The sequence below is a fragment of the Cebidichthys violaceus genome, unplaced genomic scaffold (genome assembly GCF_023349555.1).
Source record: "Cebidichthys violaceus isolate CVI_PGR_0920_01 unplaced genomic scaffold, fCebVio1.0.p SCAF_17, whole genome shotgun sequence".
NCBI lineage: Eukaryota > Metazoa > Chordata > Actinopteri > Perciformes > Stichaeidae > Cebidichthys > Cebidichthys violaceus.
Window position 1 is genome coordinate 7,430,966 of NW_027176340.1, and position 19,753 is coordinate 7,450,718.

At 40.2% G+C, this 19,753-nt stretch overlaps 1 protein-coding gene across 1 annotated transcript in view; it reads left to right on the forward strand.

The window, feature by feature from the left end:
- Window positions 1-7,617, forward strand: part of tox2 (TOX high mobility group box family member 2) — a 47,353-nt gene extending 39,736 nt beyond the window's left edge. Inside the window, exons 3-6 of the mRNA XM_068712723.1 lie at window positions 1,571-1,651; window positions 4,231-4,641; window positions 4,726-4,868; window positions 5,593-7,617. Coding sequence (XP_068568824.1) covers window positions 1,571-1,651; window positions 4,231-4,641; window positions 4,726-4,868; window positions 5,593-5,635 — 678 coding nt within the window. The 3' untranslated portion in view covers window positions 5,636-7,617. The remainder of the gene's footprint in view (window positions 1-1,570; window positions 1,652-4,230; window positions 4,642-4,725; window positions 4,869-5,592) is intronic.
- Window positions 7,618-19,753: the final 12,136 nt, after the last annotated feature.

The window sequence follows — 19,753 nt, forward strand, 5'->3', positions numbered from 1 at the left end:
TCACCGGTCGCTCGGCTTTTCAGTCGTCGTGGTAATCACTCCCTTCAGTGTCAGCAGGGTGCGGAGTTATTGTCTTCTGTAATTAACTGGTTATCAAACAAGAACATTTCATTAAGGTACAATTAGGGGCTAATTCAGGCGGGACACCTCTGTGTCAGGATTACGATGGAGGCATATGCTCTCCCCTCGCAGCTTTGTTATTTTTAATTCATACTGACCTGCAGCCTCTGACGGCTTCAATTGCTAATGAATCCACTCACTTTGGAATAATTAGACATCCTTAGGCATGGTAATTTATTTAAAAGTATCCGTCGTTGCGCGAATCATTAGCTGTGTTAAATTGATTTGAAATTAAAGCTGCTGGGAGAAGTTTGGGGTTCATTAAAGAGGCAGCCATGGCTCTATCAATATTTAAAGGGGTGAGTGGTAAGGTTGTCAGTTTTTTTTTAGTTTCTTTTTACAAGAACTGTATTTTATTTCTTAATGGGGAGTATCTGTTTGTATTATGAAAGTCTACGGTGTATTCCTGTATTTTGAACTTACTAATTCAATGCAGTCTTGTTCCAAAATATCTGAATGTATATGATGGAAGGGAAATATCAACAATATAGTAAATAGGGATGAGTGAGAGGATGAACATCATCTCTTTAAGCAAGAGATTGTAGCCGTCTTCATCCCAGTTTGTTTGCTGTTCCGTGTGCATGTCTGTTTGTTTATTGACTGTATGTGTTAGCAGCTGCCAGCCTTTGTGCATTTGGCAACCCATGAATGCTTAATGGTTATTCTACCCCACCTCTTTGAAAGAAATGACCCCGTCCATGGAGCCACAGACTGTCTCACACTGAGGATCAGTAATTACCCGCTGCATTCAAACACACGTCCTCCTTCATATTAAAATGCTCCAGAGAGGAGCTGAGATCTGAGTCTTCCTCATCGATTTAAGGGTGGACTTTTTGCGACTTGTTTTCCCCGCATCAAAAAGGCGGTGGCAGCTATAAAAAAAACCTGAGTGACATGTGATGACATTAACTTGAATTCCCTGTCTTAACGCATCATTTGAGGTTTATTCAGAAGGCTTGAGATTGCCTCTTTACTAACGCTGTTTTGAATTCTTTTATTCCCCCCCCTCCCCCCCTCGTCTGAATGATTTGCTGGGACATCAGCTCTGATTAAGAGATGAGCAACAGCCTTAATAGAGGAAGAGGCTGGAAAGCAACACACAAAATGACAAACAGCTTCTCGTTGCTCCTTTAGCGTCATAATATTTCAAACTCCATTTTCACAGTGTTGCGCGCACACTCTCTCTGCATTTCATTCTGGACATTTTGAAGGAATAAATGATTCAAATGCAGCAACACCATGCAGATGGCCAAATCTCCTTCACTTGATAAATGCGCCATGAATACATTTGATAGGTTTTCCGTCACAGAGCTCACTGCCGGGTCACACAATCACACCATGACTCCCAAAATCTCATCCACATCAGTCACTGTGGACCACTGGGTCATTTTAGCCTTTGGCATCACCTTGTAATCAATCGTTGTTGTTGTTGTTGTGTTTGCTCCTGCAGAACTACAAGAGGAAAACAGAGGCTGCTAAGAAGGAGTACCTGAAAGCCCTGGCCGCCTACAGAGCCAGTCTGGTTTCCAAGGTAACCACGGGGGTCACATCTTTGATATACATGGGTCAGCGGCGATATAAGGGATGATAAATTAGACAGAGAATTCCTCTCACTCTTATTCCAAGGAAAGGGTCCACTTGCTGCACAGAATTGTCAGTATGTTTGTGAATGTGTGTGTGTGTGTGTCTGTGTGTGTGTGTGTGTGTGTGTGTGTGTGTGTGTGTGTGTGTGTGTGTGTGTGTGTGTGTGTGTGTGTGTGTGTGTGTGTGTGTGTGTGTGTGTGTGAGAGAGGAAGAGAGGATGTGTGTGTATGTGTTTGTGTGTGCTCAGAGGAGAACAGTGAAAATTAGGTCTCAAACACACCCAATTTGCAACCTGGGGAGAAATGAAATAAGTAACCATACACGTCTGTGTGTGCGCGCTCATCATTGGGCACATGTAAGAACAGAAGTGGGCATTACGTATCATTTGCTGTCCTCCTGGTGTTTCTGTCCTCCCTGATGGGCCACTAATGTGCAAGCTGAGGTTTGCTCACACCTACTGCTCACTCTTTGCTGCAGTTTACTCCTGTTTAGCCCAGAACGTAAACACCTTTCTAGCTGCGTTTGTCCCAAAAAAACGTACCCAAAAGTTAGATTTCTATAAAAGCATGATGTCATATGTTCACCAAACTCTTCGTACATCTGCAAGGCTTACACAATAGTTATCTTTGGGTGTTTCAATCTGTTGGTGCACTGCGTTTCATTTCAGTGTTTCGGCATTGTTTTCGAAACACAACTCTAAATTGCATTAGCATATACCAAGCTCCTCCTCTTCCCCCTCACTCTTCCCAGTCCTCCTTCCTCCCCTCCGCGCAGCGCCGCACTTCCTCTCATGCTCATGGGCCGAAAACAAGCACCTTGATTAAGGCATGAATAGTTAATTCATCAGCCTCTTCACTGTGGCATACTTTCAACTAAAAAGACTATTCTCATCTCTTGTCTTTGCTGCAATTAGACATTCACGTCAGGGCTCACATACAGAGGCCTGATTGATACTATATGCTGCTAGATTGCCAGTCAAAAAACTGACAGCCAATCTGAATGCAGGGCTGAATCTCATGATTCAACGCGACTTTCTTTTTTTAATTACCAATGAAGGAGTCTTTTCAAAGTGAATTGGGGCGGGTGGAATTGGAGGTAATTGGAGTGTCATTTGGAGGATTCACATCTTCAGAGTGCACCTGTTGCCTTTTTGTTTTGTGACGCATGTCGGTTTGTTTGGGAGGAGAGGAAAAAACAAAAGTGTGATTGCTTCCCACTGTATGTCATGGCACTTCTCTTGTGTTCATTTGAATCCAAGAGCCCCCATGTACAGAATGTGATTTATAAAGTCTAAATTAAAAAAAGAAAAAGATTTCACAAATGTTTCAATCCTCGCAAACTTTAATTTAAACACATACACGCTTCATATATTTCTTCGGATGGATATAAAATCCTGCAATACGTCACCCTAAAATGACCTCTTAGAATAAAATATGGTGAAACAAATCAGACCCATCCTCTCGTCCTTCTCCCTTCACATCATTTCTTCAGTTTTTCATTTTCCACTTGACCCTGCAAATATATCTGACCCTCTCTTTTATCCATCCCTCCATCCCGTTCCATTGATTATTTCATGGGTTCAGAGGAATGGATGTGAGCCACTACTAAATAGTAGACCACCACCCATCACTCCAGCCTGTTTGACAGCTAATGAGAAACACTGGATGTATTTCATACATACACCAGCTCATAAAAGAAAGGGAGACAGAAAGACCTGCAGAATAAATGTGTGTGTCGGGTCTCACAGCATCAACAGGGGTCTGTGTATAATAAATAAATAAAGAGAGGAGCAACAGAGCGGTGACCGTGATTAGCATTAACCGCAATGGCTACACATACTTTAATTTCTTTAGATAATGAAGAGTGTAGATTAGTGCACTCTGTTACAAAACTACCTTTTAAAACCACATTTTCACATCAAATGTAAGTTTCTTGGAAGAGGAGCCATGCCACTTTTCAATTTAATTCATGAAGTTGTTTAGATAATTGCCCTTGAATTTGAATTTGCCAATGCCAGCTGCTCCTTTTCTTTTGCTTCATTGACATATTGTTTTGAAAACTTGAGGAGGCACAAAGAATTATGGGACATTTAGTCACTATCAGCTATTGTATGCACATTCATATCGATCTCAAACTATATTTGCATACTAATTTGTATGTATCATTTTCACACTATTAGTACATATTATAAGCAAATTAGAGACTGCGTAACAATGCTGCTTGCTTCTAGAAAGAGCAGTTTAGTTCTGCATTTCAATATGTTGAATATTAAATTAATTTCTAGTGGTTAAGAGATCTGGGAACATGGCAATATCAATCAAGTCACACAGGACACAAAATATAAACTCCACATTCATGTTGTAAACAGTTCAGCCAGTTTATCTAAATCACTTTATTTGGAGGTAAGCACACAAAATGCCATTGCATGATAACGATGCAAAACAAGAATAATATCCACGCTGCAATAAGCTGTTATGTATTGTAACAATGAGTGTAACCATTTTCCTTCTCCTCCGTCCCCTCTAGACGTATAATGATCCCGTGGAGACAAAAAGTGCCCAAACAAGCCAGGGTTCTCCACACATGATGCCAGCGAACCCGCCCCTGTATAGCGTGCCACCTCCCCCCCAGTCGTCGTCGCCCTACCTGGGGCACGGGGCCTTCCCTCTCACCGACCTGCAGAGCTACGCAGGACACGCCCCTCGCCACGCCCTGTCGCAGACGCTCAGCCAATCGCAGATGCTGCCAAGCATTAGTGCCTCTCCCCCTTCCTCCTTCCAGATCAGCCCACCCCTTCACCCCCACCAGCAGCTCTCCCTGCACCAGAGCTCGCTCCTCAACCAGCCTATCCGCATGCAGCAGGTCCAGTCCCAGCCAATCATCTCTCACCAGATGGGGTTGCAGGCCTCTCTTCACTCCCCACCTCCTGGGCAGCAGGTAGAGCAACAAACGGAGACACGCTCCGTTCTAAGGAATAGTTTATACTTTAAGATGTTGACTTCATTTTCTTTCTTTCTCCAGGGGTTTTCCCACCTCCAGTCAGAATATCAGAAGAGTATTGGGGGTTCCCAGTCTCCAGGAGCCCCTGGCCCAGGTCCTGGAGCGGCTCAGAGCCATGACTGGGACAGTGAATACTGCAATCGGGAGTGTGGCAACCACTGCAGGTCAGTTGAGACAGAGGAGACTGATTTATGCAATGACCACTGCATCGCATCTAATCTCATAGTCTTAAAATACATTTTGAATGGCGACAAATTCACTGAATTCAACCAAATGGACATTTTCCTTTGCTGTTTAATGCGTTTACTCAAAGTAAATATATATATATATTGTGAAAAAGTAAATGCCAAGAGTTTTCCAGGTTGAATTTGTCAGATAGATGTAGTCCAATCCAAGTCTTAGACCAGAGCTCCTGGAGAAACAAGCATATATAGTCTTGTCAGACGTCTCTCCCACTGCTTTCACAATATAAGTGTTGAAAATTGTCAGCTCGGTTGCAGTGAGACAGGGGAGACAGCTGGAGAGGTAATGGTGAGATAATAGAGCTTGTCATGTGTTTGTCAGACAGCAGTAAAAAAACAGATGTTCCTTACACAAGTTTTCACTGTTATTGTGCTAAATGGTTTGGCAGGCTGCAGAGTCCTGCAGCACGGGAAGATATTCAGAGGTCATGCCAAAGTACGAGGACATGTTTCGTTTAATTTGCAGGCTTTAGTTCGGGGAAGGTTGAAGTAACGAGAATGGGCTTAAATTGTGGGCATTAAAAGTATCGGCAATTTGAGAAAAATATACCTCCTTTTGTGTTTGAAGCCTTTTTCTCTTCACCGTTGTGTCTTTTGTTCGTCATCTAACCTGCGCTTCTGTTTTTTGTTTTTTGTTTCTCTCCAGTGGCAGCATGATTGGCAGGGACAAGCCACTCTACCTCACCTGAAACTGAAGATCATGCTCGGTCGACAAATACGACACAGAGAAGTCTACTCTCACCCAACATCCCCCTCGCCCCTCTCCCCTCAACCCTCTTCTGACGCACGCACACTTACACACAGTTCACACTCAACATACAATAAGATGCATTCATATACAAACACTCACACACACACACACACACTCCGCCTCCCAAACCAACACCACCAACACCACCACCTTTTTTTTGTCATTGTAATGATAATTTCTTTCAGTTTCTAGAAGAATTTGTGACCAGAGTTGTTTGACTAGATGACTGCTGTCTGTACCACTTAATGTATTAGCAGTCCTCCTGCTGTTTGAACTTTGCCAAGCACTTATAAGCCCCCCCCTCCCTCCGGCTCCCACCCTGCTCTCTGAGTTGTGTGTCTATGGCAGCTCAGATACAGGCCGGGCTGTAGAGCACTCCTCTTCTGTGTCACCATCAAAGTCCCCTCAGGGACCCCATCCAGCTTTAATTACAATAAGTAGAAGAAAAAAAAATACTCTTCGACTTCTTTAATCATTTTAATTTCCTTTTGTGTTTTTTTAAATTTTCCTTTTTGTTGTTGTTGTTGTTTTATTTATTTCTGGCTTGCAAAACTGTTCCTCTTTTTTTTTGCCAATAAGCGTCGGGCCCTGTACTGTAGAAAAATATTAACTTCTAGTAGGTTCAGCGCAGGCTTTGATGTTATGGTAGCTTTGCTTAAGGGCCTGCAAATTGATACAAAAAGCTTGGGTGGGGAAAAGAAACAAAACAAAAAGAATCTTTTTTTAATATTAAAGACCTGTTGAGGTCTACTGAGCGGTCACAGTGTGATTGTAAATATCACTTTTATGGGATCAAATTGGGAATTGGAAGTCCAGATAGATTTGTTTCTTGTTTAATATTACATGTAAGTCATTTTGTGTGCGTGCGTGTGTGTGTGTGTCTGGACGTTAGAATGTACCCCATTCATGACGTGTGAAGTTGAGTGTGTATGTGCACGGACACACACGCGTGCGCAAGAGTGTGTCAGCGTTCGAGTGTCGAGTCTTTCTCGTGAATTTTAACAGCCGTGTGCAGCTGGATTTCAGAGGAGTATTTCACACTCTCGTTCTTGCATTAAATCTGTGCTCACTGGTGTGTTTTTTTTCCAATAAAGTTCAATCTAAAACTGAATACACAATATGTGTCCTGCAGATCATTAAATGGAAAGAGCCAGGTGAGAGATAGAGAGGGAAGAGATAGAAAGAGAGAAAGAAGCGCCGTGAGATAGAATGAGATATAATGTTGCGGTTGGAGGCAAAAAAAAAGATATTGCTTTAAAATGACCCCCCCCCCCCCACCTCCCTTTTCTTATTTTCTCTGACCATAATGTCAATTTTGTCTCCTCGACATGCACAAGTGAAGTAATGAAATATGTGAATGGAGCCATCACATCCACATTACAGTGATTTTTATAAGTTTCTACTTGGTGTTTGGTTGTGTTGATCTCATCTTTTTTAACTTTTTGTGTGATTAACAGAAATGCATTTTGCTGACAAAGACATCTGTATTTATCTCTTTACTGTTGCATAATTTCAGTTTTAGTTGTTACAGAACTATAACATTTTAAGTTGTGTAAAAAAACCTGCCAATTGTAGTTATTTTATTTGTAAAGCCAGTAATGATAAATATTTTAAATGGTTATCAATATATTGTTTCCGCTAGTTATCCATCAGCCATTTATTTGACAGGTTTTCTTATTTATGAAAGAAATTAGATCACTTTTGCTTCTTACAATGGAGGTGTATTTTTATTCTTATTTTATTGTTTCATTTCCTTTGGTTTGATAAAAAAAGATGATGATCACAACAATGATTTCTTTTTCTTTTTTACATTTTGGGTGCTGCTCCCTCCCCCCCCTCCCCCCTTGCCAGCAGCATCTGTTTGTGTCACAATGCTTCTTTTATTTCAAACCTGCATAATAAAAAAAAGTTTAAAAGTGATCATTCCCTGCAGACTCCTTTTGTCCCTTTTTGTCTAATAAGATGATGACATCGTTTTTGTTTTTTAAGACATGATAATCGTTTCAGAGATCCACGAACACCCCCGACTTACCGAACCTTACAGTGTGTTTGGACTTAAGAGGGTCACATTTGTATCCTACTTATTTTTAGCTCAGGACTCCAATGGCATTAGCTAATTAGCTGTGGATACAGAGTACGCCAGCCAGCGTGGATATTGCCAGTAAACTATCTTAACAAACAAGAGAGCAGATGCGAGAAGACGTTTGCTTTGCTTGTGAAAGTGGTGCATCGTAGGCGTCTAGTGTGAGATAAAGAGAACAGAGAAATGCAATGTGCACACAAACTCAGGCAACCGTCCAAGTACTGATTTTACCCCAATTGCACACAAGTCTTCTTAGAGACTTTCTGAGAGAGAGACGGAGAGATTGAAATGGAACTGTCACGATCCCTCTATTCAATGTTTTATTCATTTTACGTCTGCCCGCCGTCTCTTCCTCAATAGTATTGAATTGGCAAATAGATCATTATTGGACAATTGGAGAACCTGCCACTTTGTGATATGACACACATTATATGAAAACCACAGTCATACATTCTTAATACAATGCAATATAAAAGAGGCTTTGGGTGCTGCCACACAGCACTGTCTGTGCCTTTTGTGTATGCAGTCATGTGTTTGTATGAATAGCGGTGTTTTTTTTTTTCTTTGTTTGGGTGTTGTCTCCCCTCTCTAGCTGCAGTTATATTCGTGCATACATGGTAACAATATCTTATTTCTTTTACTACATATTCCTGCCATGCACATATGTGCCGGCAGTCATTATTTCTGTAGTAAATACTGTGGGAAGACAGTATCGCTTTGACACTCCCGTCAGCGCCCTTAATCCCATCTCTCGTCTCAGAGTCAAAGTCATGAGGCCGACAGAGAATGAAAAGCTACAATTTATGGTGGAGGACGCCATTGAGAAGCGGTGAATGCAGCGGTCTTGTTGGATAGCAGAGAATCCAGAAGACCACTGCAGCGATGGCATCAGTAATAACAGGCTGGTTGACAAAGACAAGGTCGATGTGGTATCCAGCTAGTAGAGAGGAAAATAAAAGTGTAGGCACTATAAACTCACTGTTTAATACTGAATCAAAAGTGCAACAACTTAATGAAATATTTTTAATATATTTGTAATGCTTTGACATTGATGCAGGCTAATTTATCAGCCCGGCAACATTCATTTATGAAAAAGTGCCTTTATCATATCCAAATGAAATTTAAATGAGTTACCTCAGCTCTATGTTGTGTTCCCTTTTGGTCCAATGTGTTTAATATGCTCTTCAGGCTACATTTAAAAGGTAAAACATAGATTCACTTCTGTCCATGAGGAGCTTTCATTTAACCAAAACATTTAGTGAGGTTTAATTATTGATGAAAGAAGTGTCCAGTGTCCTTAAAATTAAATATGTTATCCAAATGTTGGATTCAACGACTCAGTAAAACAAAGCAAGGTCTGCTAAATGTTTGTCAGTGTTGGAATCTGTCTGCCTGACTGCCAGATCATTTATTGCTTTAGATGTTTATTTAAGTATGCAACTGAATAAAGATACAACCATGCATGTACAACAGGTTGCGCATGTTTGTAGATGATGAATCTGAGGTCAACCTCAGCGCGGGTGAGTCTTCGTCTGTGGATTCGCTCAGCTAACGGTGGAACATTTGCATCACCGACAGGCTTGTAAGATCCACCCCGTCAAGAGCAAATTGTTTTCTTAAAAATGTACTTTAATTTGCTGGATGTTGTGGTGGAGCAATGCAAGATCACATTTCAAGTGAGCGTGAATATAAATATGGTTAATCTGAGAACATTAATACATGTTATACAGCCGGGGAGCTGGAGTTTATCTGTCCTTTGGAAGTGATGCAGTCCAGAAGGTCAGTGCTGTCGTTGAACTAAAGGCTCAACTAAAGGCAGAGAGCACCAAACACAGCAGGCCTTTCACAGACCAGCTAATGTAGCATACAGGCAAAACGTTTCAGTTGCAACCTCTGTGCTGCGGTGGAGCATCAAGCAGCAGGAAATGTGGGTGGTTTTAACAAGAAATGGGTTTCGCTTTGTGTTCAGAAACAGTTATGGTTTCTTTTTTTGTGCTGACTTTACTGCACATTATGAACTAGTACATTAACAAAAACACGATAACGGCAGATCTTTGCATTACATATTTCAATCGTCCAGAATTAATTCAGCAATACTTTTAATTTAACAATTTAGCAAACATTTATATTTGTTGAAGACCTCTGTGAGGAACAAAATGGTTTATCATTATTTTTACCTTCCAGTTGCAGTTTGCATACTTATAACTACGCAAAAAACCCCAGAAGGAAACAAGGGATGACAAAATATAACACAGGACATAACACGTGAGGCACACTTATGGTTTCACACCTGTAGATGTTTACGTAATCCAGCGTACAGTTTTGACAACCACCAGGTACTGCTTGCTAAGGTCAAATTTTGTCCATTCCGTTTTTCTGAGAATACAAATAATAAAAATGTTTTGTTAAAGGAGGTTGCATTGTCTTTTAAAGAACAAGGGCTGCAATGTTTTTTTACATAGAAAGTTCCCCTGGGACTCATAGTGAAACATCAGGTGATGAAGAATTTTTCTTTATGACTGGATTAAACCAAATTTGAATGTCTAAATAATCAATTTGGTTTATTTTTTTCACACACTGCGGGGGTCATTCAAAAACAGTATTATATCCATCTTTTGCCCAAAAGAACACAACTACTTTTATAAAAGTGACTTGCACACAAAAAAGTGGTGCAAATACCAACATACAGCAGACGCTTGGTCAGCACCCCGTGCCATCACTTTGTAACACACTTGGGAACCCTTCAGCATCATTTTTCAACGTGCAGGGGACAGACTTGAGACGTAAGTTACTCAACTTAGGTACGTTGGTTTGTTTTAGCAAACAAAACTTGGTTAGGTTAAGGGAAAGTTCATGATTTAGGTTAAGATAAGTGTGACCTAACTTAAAGGGTAACTTTGTCGATTTACAAGCGGCTTCATATCGTTGCAATACAACAGCCTTTTGTCGGCAGGTGAGTGGGGAGCTGTGGGTGCCGGTAACACGGAGGGATGCCCAACGTTCATTCGCACATACTACCCACATTGCAACAATGCCAGGCCGGCTAAAATCGTCAGTTTCCCTTCAAGACGATTACTCCCAAAATGATTTGAATGTTAGAGAGTAGACCTACCAGCAACAAGCTCACTTTGTGAAATGGTCGCAGCATTAAACACGGGGTTAAAGTGAACCTAACATTGAATGTAAATATGGGTAGTAAGAAACTGCTTGACAACCAACATGTGGCCTTACAAATGCCATACCCAACTACAGATACTACATTTAATACTATTGCTTTACATGCTTTAAATACATAAAAACATAAAACACAGAAATGTTAAATGGTAAACAAAAGCTACATATTTCCTTTTCTTTCTAAGCTCTCTTTCAGAGAAGCATCTGATTGTGTTCAATGAGTATGTTGCCTATGTCCAGCAGATTTTCTTTTGCCTTACTAGGAATAGAAAGTGATGTGAACAGGCTGATATTGCACTTTTGATCTTTATGGACACGTGGAAATTGGGGTTGAGAGAGAACATTAAGCAAATGGTGGCTGGAAGAGAGACTTGTTTGATAAGAAGTCTCCCTCTCATTTGGCTGTGGGCTGTACGGGGCAGGAGCCCACATCCCTGAAGAGAAACCACTGTGTTCTCTGAGTAAGAGGTAAAATAATAGTGCCCCACATTTCTCCATCTCAGCAGTTCTTAAGTCTTGACTTGAAGTGGAGATGAGTCAGATTGAGAACCACACACATAACTATTTTCTCATCACCCCTGCAGTCGTGTGTGAAAGTCAGGTCTCTTTGTGCCCTGGATCACCTCACACTGGAGCCACAAAAACGGGACCAGCCGTATGCAGTCATTTCAGATGTTTGTTAAACGCCACAGCTGCTCTATTTGAGCAATATCGCCCACACATGCTGCACCTTAGATCCTCCAATAATTGCATGTCGGGGAGAGTGTTAGAGAGAAATGATTGTGTTAGTGTAACAAGGTTCTGGTCCAGATGTTTGGGATTAAAGGCTTGTTATGAAAATACAAAATAGTTACTCAGGAGGTAAGGTATTCAGCTCTGTCATGCACATGGCATGTAGCACTATTTAAACAGGCTTGAAGATGAGATTGGGAAAGGATTCAGTTGACTATAGTGCAACATGTTGGCATGTTGTATAATAGGCAGTCCCAGCATTTGGTTGGTGAAAAAGGTCCATGTTCTTAAAACCGGCACCATAGCAACCAAGCTGTGACACATGCTTTGCCAACATACAGTAAATGTAACTTCACAATGCATTTTTACACTTGCACTCATTGCTGAGACACCCTGTGAAACAGCATTGCTCAATTTACTCATTTAATTATCAAATATTTAGGAAATATTTATGAAAATAAAAGCATTTAATGGTTATTTGAAAATGTTCCTGCCTGTTTACCCCCAGATTGAATTATGAGATGTTCCTCTTTGTTTATTCACTCATAGCAGCAAACTGCAACTAATTACTTCTAGTGCAGAGAAAGATTTTACAGCTATTTCATTTGTGCAGAGAAACCAATCAATTTCTCCAATGCAGTGGCAAATATGGTTAGAAAAATGATACATATTGCTTCAGAGGAAATCTTTCTATTGACAACATACAAACAAAAGACCATTCAAAAATGGTTCAGACATGCCAACACCAAAAATGAAAAATAATTTTGCCAAGTAAACAGAAAGACAGGCTGTTAGCAAGCTAACATTAGCGCTCATAATACTAAATATTTCCCAGAATCTCTAGTTGTCTGCCTTAATAGAGCAGAACCTGCTGTTAGAAAAAAGGAACCACGCAGCACAGGTTTTTGACATGGACTTAAAGGAAATATTTCTTCATTAGGGTTGGCTTATGCTACTCCGCTTGTAAAAATACTGAACCTCTTGAAGAAAAAAAACTGAAAAATGAGAAAGCTACCAGTGGCTAGTTAATACAACGGCTTGACCCTGAACACCTTTAGCTATTGCATGTTCTCCTTTGACTATAAATAAACAGTTTATCCAGGAGGAATCTCTAATTCATTTCATGCAAAATGCAACAAACAATTTTTCACGGCAAATTAATTGTAAATTGTGCTAACTGTATTGTCATATGCATATGGGGTCAGGGCAAATCTCTCTAAAATTGTGTAAAGCTGTGCTGTCTGAGATGCTAGCTACTGCTAAATGCTATAAATGCTTTCTACCTTTTGGGCTTTGCCCTCCACTGTAAAGCTCCTGTGAACTTTGTTTCACTTGTTTTCCAAGATAAACTTTACATCCCTTTGAATTTACTCGGCAAAAATGAAACAATGAGTTATTTCCACCTAAGTACTATAAAAATGCAAACCTTTGTCAGGCAGTAGAATCGTAGGTAGGTAGGAATGACCTCCATATGACATCGCAAACTAGCCAAGACTCTAATGGCTGATATCTTTTCTGTTTAAATAATATTGTCACATTCTTGGCATATATAATATAATAGTTAATTTGAGTGCTAACTGAAGTAGAGTGAGAACATTATTTTCTTTAGTCATTGTGAGCTGGTATGTGAAGTATTTCTCCTTTTACAAATCATTGTGTTTATTTACCTGCAGATCCAGAATGCTTTGTGCTTGTCTGCAATTTTCATATATCAAATCTGATATGTCCTTCCATCTTTAAGCCCTATCACTCTTCATTTATGTCCGTGAGATTAACTTTCTTTCTACCCAAGGGATTTTTGTTTTTGTCAGGTATTTCTGCATTCATTAGAATCTTTACCATGGTATTTCTTGAGTTTTCTCTCTTTTTGTCTCTCATCCAAGTAATGATACTTTCTGTCACTCCAAAGGGTTTTCAATCAGTCTCCCTGGTTTTAAAGAAATTGACTTAAAAGCTTTGGAGGAGGTGAAAATGTGAATTGAATTCTAACTTGGTACTCAATTCAAAGGATCATCCCGGGCTAAAACGTTGGCAGAGAGTTCCAGGTGCTGACACACGAACACTGATGAAGGCCACATGGTGACGTATGGGTTTTACGAATAGATATTACTTCTCAGTTAAAAGCCTTTAACTATTTTCTCAATGTTACGCATATATTCTTTAAATCTTGTCAGCATAAGACAGCAGAAAACATCTTTGGCATCGCGGGGACCGCGAATATCTGAAATTTCACGGCAGTCCATCCAGTAGTTGATATTTCAGTCCACCGACAGACCAAGATGATAAGAGACACGATACTAACATCACTAAAAAGATGTTCCACATAAACCTTCACTCACAACCGCCAAAAACCTATTGATTTTTCTCTTCTCTCTCATATAAACGGTAATATGCTAACATATGAACAGGCCAATAACAACTGATTTAGTGGACTCTTTTACTGTGAACCATAAATTCATATTATACACACTGCAATTGTATCATTCATTAGTAACTTTAATTGCATTTGTTAACCGTGAGCCAGTAATGACTTAAATCCTGTTTTCTTCTCACACCCACATACATACAGCTCGCGGCCTCTTCTTTCTCCGCTTGTCAACCACAGATAATAAACGCGAGAGAACATTCTGGAAAAAGCACTTTAATATGTTTCCTTTTTTTAAAAATGGATCATCAAATTAATGGAAACTGCTCAATAACTGCTTCAGCGAGGAATGCTTCCCACCTAATTGAATTAGGGTTTTCATTTCTGTGATTTCTGTGTTTGTTTTTGGCAGCTGCCATCTGTTTGCCTGGGACCAGCTCTATTAATAAGCTATTCAGATTGAGATGGGGCTTTATTCCAGCAACTGTTTCTCACCTTCTCTCTCGCCCTCTCCCTCTCTCTCTCTCTCTCTCTCTCTCTCTCTCTCTCTCTCTCTCTCTCTCTCTCTCTCTCTCTCTCTCTCTCTCTCTCTCTCTCTCTCCCTCTGTGTTTCTCCCCTTTTCTCGCTTCCTCGCTCACTCAAATGATTGTCATGGAAATCATCAGAGGTGCCAAACCACAAACAAAAGAAAGAGCTTCAACATACACCTGAGCCAAAAAGAACAGAACTGCAGTCTAATTACGATGGGAACAATTAAGACTGTGCATATTTATTGACAGGGGACTTCACACAGGAGCATATGCTCATGAATACCAAAAAATGAAGGCAGGATGGGGTGGGGGTGGTGGTGGTGGATCTGAATGTCTATATGATGGTGTTGCTATGAAAAAAACAACATTTCAACCCTAGAAGCCTGGTAGGCAATGCAAATGTACTATTTTATTATGGACTCAGTTTGTGCAATGTTTTGATGTAACACCTTTCTGAAAGCAATCTGGCCAATTTCCATTGCCTCAAACAAACGAAGATTAAAAACTTAAGTGTGCTCATCATCAGCAGCTGCCAATATTAACCCCCATTGTCTCTCCTTTTTTTAACCCCTTCTGTTGACAGCTACGGTCTCCTTTCAATGTTTCAAGAACAAGGAATTCCAATCTGGGCTTTGCTCAGTATTCTGATCACACGCCTCTCTCCTCCAGTAATACAAGTCTACTTTAAAATTCATAACTACATTTGGAAAGAATAAAAGGGTACCCTGATGGAATATTTCCAAGGAGCTTACTTGAGCGAAAATACAATTCGCTTTGGCATATTTAATAACCCTAACCTGGTCTTTAAGACATACAGTAGTAATAACAATATTAAAAAAATACTGGTGACTGAAAAAAAACGAAATCCGAGCTATGCCTTAGCATGAAATGAGTAGCAATAATTCCTGCCTCTAGGAGGAGGATGAGAGTACGATAGAGAGAATGAAAGAAGAAAAAGAGGGGAAATGAATGAGACAAGAGATGGAGAGAAGCCTCGTCAGAGTTAGAAAGAGTCAGCTCAGCTCAACTCTCATTTTCTGCCTTCTTCTTCCTCTCTTCTTCTGCCTGGGAGGCAGTTTGAATTGAATCAAACAACCTAGATTGATTAAGCTTGGATGAATGACTTTCCAATGACACAGGACTCAGCTTTCGCCCTCACCCCATCCCTCTGTACATATTTGACATGGTTATTGAGGAGTTGATGTGAAAGTGATTGCGCAGTTGATTCTTTTGGATTCTGCGCAAGGTTGAAACGTTCTACCTCGACCTACTGTTGTCGCCATTGTTCGTTTCCTTGAAAGTCCCCGTTTGATTCTGGTTGAATCCTGCTTTGATTCGAATGCCTCTCAGGAAGAGAAGCACAATGAATGAGTGTGAGAAAATAGATAACATGCTCCTCCAATTGGAATATGAATTGCTCAGCTCGAGCTTTAGTATTAATCTCTTGCCCTCTTTCCTCTCTCTAGTCCTTTTGTGTTAAGTGGAAGAAGAAAAAAAAGATAGAGAGAGAGAGACAGAGAAAAAAAAACTAGAAATAGAGTATTGAATATTGTGGGATGTCCTGTTCTGAATTAGGTCAGGACCAATCAAAGCTTAAATGCTCTCTCTCTCTCTCTCTCTCTCTCTCTCTCTCTCTCTCTCTCTCTCTCTCTCTCTGTGTGATTCCTCTGTATGGAGGGACAGAGACCCCTACTGTTTCTGAACGTACATTAAAACCAGTCAGAGCGCTCCTCCTTCAATAATCTACTGCCATCTGTCTGCTATGATACACACTGCATGTAACATGTACTATACAGCCATGTCATATACACCCTTTTGTGGGAAAATTACTCTTACAGTAGCGATGCAGTAGTGGAAGACATATTTAGAAACTTAGTGTGGTTCCTTTTTATTTAGTTTTAGTTTTAGAAATATTGATTGCTTTTATAAATGCTCTCACAGAATGATGAAAGACAGACAGTGACTGTCAAGTTTAAATGAACTGCAACGCATCGAGAGGGTTGGACTGGATGTTGTTGTTTTATCTGTTTGTCAGTTGTATTAAAACCTGCTTGTGCTGTTCTGTGTCAAAAAATATTGAAAAAGTAAAGATACAGTACTGTACAAGCCTTTCAGCATTTAATATCTTTACCTATATACCTATGTATTATCAGAAAAAATGTACTTTATAGAACATCCCCTGTCACAATATTACATTTTATACTATTGGATTGTTACTTTAAAGGCATTACTGTGTAAGCAGCATTTTATAGTATAACTGGTCAAAGTGGAGCTAGTGTTAACTATACTGTTGGTTACTTTAATCATAAAGATTCATATTTTATAAGGTCACCTGCAGGACAATATCCACAGGACAAAATGACAATATGCAGGACAATATCCACAGCTTTCATAATGACGATGATTACAGTGAATATATTGACGAGTGTGACTGGACAAAAGGTGGAGACAGTAACACATAAAGCAAGTAGTGATTTTGATCAACACCTGAATTATTAGCTGCTGTTCATTTTACAAAAGTGATGCTTCACTTGATGAACTCTAACGGAGTATTAAAGTGTTTGAATGATGCCAAATGGACACGCTGGGCCTGTGCCATCTCAGGATGCTTCCTGCACAATTATTTAAGAGGACATTTTAATGTTGTCATTTAAAAAACACATATCAACTTTCATTGCCTGTCATTAAAATAAAAGGAAGTGTTCATCGTTGTTTAATTTATGAGTTTAACAAATAATTTGACACAGTGCAAGAAGAGAATTTATAAAAATGACAGACTGTAATTGGTTTAACTTTTAAAACACTGAGCGTGGAACCTTAGACTATTTTTACCGAAGCCATAAACCAGGACCATAAAACCTGTCATTAGTCTGGAATTGGGAAAGTCTACTGGATGGGGGAAGAGAGAGAGAGAGAGAGAGAGAGAGAGAGAGAGAGAGAGAGAGAGAGAGAGAGAGAGAGAGAGAGAGAAGCCACAGTTATGGAAACATTTTATTGACTACGTGCAGGAGCTGGAGTGCAATAATAATCAGGTTTATTTGGTTGTAGTGCAGCAAAAAGAAGAAGGTACCACTTATTCAATGATGTTTTGTTCATTTCCTCCTGATATTACAGTTGGATCATATCAGTGTTTTGGAGCATTTTAGCCCATTCATATTTTTTTATTCACAACCCCTTTTTGCCAACCACTTGCCAAAGTATGTTTTCTACATTTGTTAAGAACAACAGCTAAAGAAAAATGTATATTTCATTACCTGAAATGACTGTTTTGCATTATCATGCTACAGAATTGATTTGACCAAATAATACACAATCTGGGCTAAAACATCACTAGTACAGTCCTTTAAAAAGGAGTGTGCACAACCTTGATCAGCCCCGACTTGTCTCATCTTCCGTCTTTTCATTCTTTTACGTCTGCATTCACACAATATGCCTGGTTATTGTTGAAATCCGAACAAAGACGATAATGGCAAAAGTGTTAACATTGCCTATTCAATCTTATTCAGAGTCAATACTCTTTCTCTTTGTGTATGATAGTGTTTGCTCTGCTTCGACACAAAAAATTGCATTCTATCCAGTGCAACATTTTCTTCTCGACCCTTCCCTCACAAACATCATATTTTCCAACAATGTTCTCCCCCTTTCCTCTCCGTCCTAAGTGCCCTTCCATTTTTGTTAATCAAAATATATTCACGCAATCTCCTCCTCCTCTCCAGCGGATCTGAGAGGCTGATTGGCAATTTCAGCAGCGAAACCATGGTTCAGGGGAAGAGATGGACGCAGCCAATCTGAGAGCTCCCTGCCGTTACCATGGTAACATCTCAACAAGTGGAGTCGGGGGGGGAGAGAAAGGAGAGAGAAGATATGATCAAATGTGAACACTCTATTCTGATTTGATGGCCTGATGTACAAGTCACACAGTTTGTTATTACTCGACTCTCCCACTTCCATTTGTTGTTCAGGCACACACATGCAAATGCTCAAGTGTGTTTGAGAAGCATATGCACGCACACGGACTCACACTTTACACGGCAACAACCGGCGTCTGCGCCTCGCTGATAACGCTGCCTCGTGGCAGTAAAAGCATATAAGAGGGGAACTGTTTGCTCGCTCCTTTTACAATGGCTAGCAGCAGGCCTTAACTGTCTCCATCACACACCCCGCTGACTTAAGCATCTCATCATCATCATCATCTCTGCTCTTCCCATTCTGCAGATCTGTCTGGACTTAATAAAACTGTCAGACCACCAACTGGGACTGTTAAATGAAAACCGGGCCGAAGACTATCTGCTGTCTGAAGCCTGAGCAGTGGAACGGATCGTTAAAGACCATGAGATATGACATCAAAACTTGCAGCTGGATATGAAAAGTGGATTAGGAGTGATTTAAAAAAGGACTCTACAAGGCTGTTTGAGAGTGCTGTTGCAGTAGATAGATGGATGGATAGGGGGATAAATAGACACTTTTATTCAATCTTTTTTTCACCAGGAGTCAGGGACCCAATAGTTGATTTCAATCCTTGTAAGGAATTTCTTCTTTTCATTTTTAAAGAATCATCAGGCGATTAAAGCGCTAACAAACAATTAGGAATATGATGTGAGAGTGTGTGCTTGGGAGACAGGTGTCACCTCCACCATGACTTCCACCTCTTTGACCGAATTTGGATTTTTTTTTTGGCGAGTAGTAAAATTACTACTCGCCATCCAAATTAATGTCCAAACAAATCCTCCCGGATACAGTGACATAGGCAAACCAACACAATAACAAAGTTTCTGTGCAATGCATGTTTCAACCCCAAGGCCTCTAAAGCTGCTTTAATTGATTATTGTGGCAGTGCAGAATAAAGTGAAAACTCAACATTGACCTTATACAGTTGTTGTGGCTAACATGTTAGTAACCAGATACCTATTTACACATACAGCAGACACAGAAAGCTAGCATTCAATTGGAGTCGTGTTTCTGGCCACCTGATGAATTTGAGTTCTTTATTCACTGTGCTTTTGGCACTTTTGGCTCCGTTTTTTGATCATCACCGGCTCTTGAGGAAACTTGCCAAAATGTTCCACGAACTTCACCAGCTAGTCGCTTACTTTGTCCGTTTGCTGGCGGACAGGTAGTGTTTGTGTGCTAAAACAGATGCCTGCTGCTGCTGGAAAAGAGGTTCATGAGGT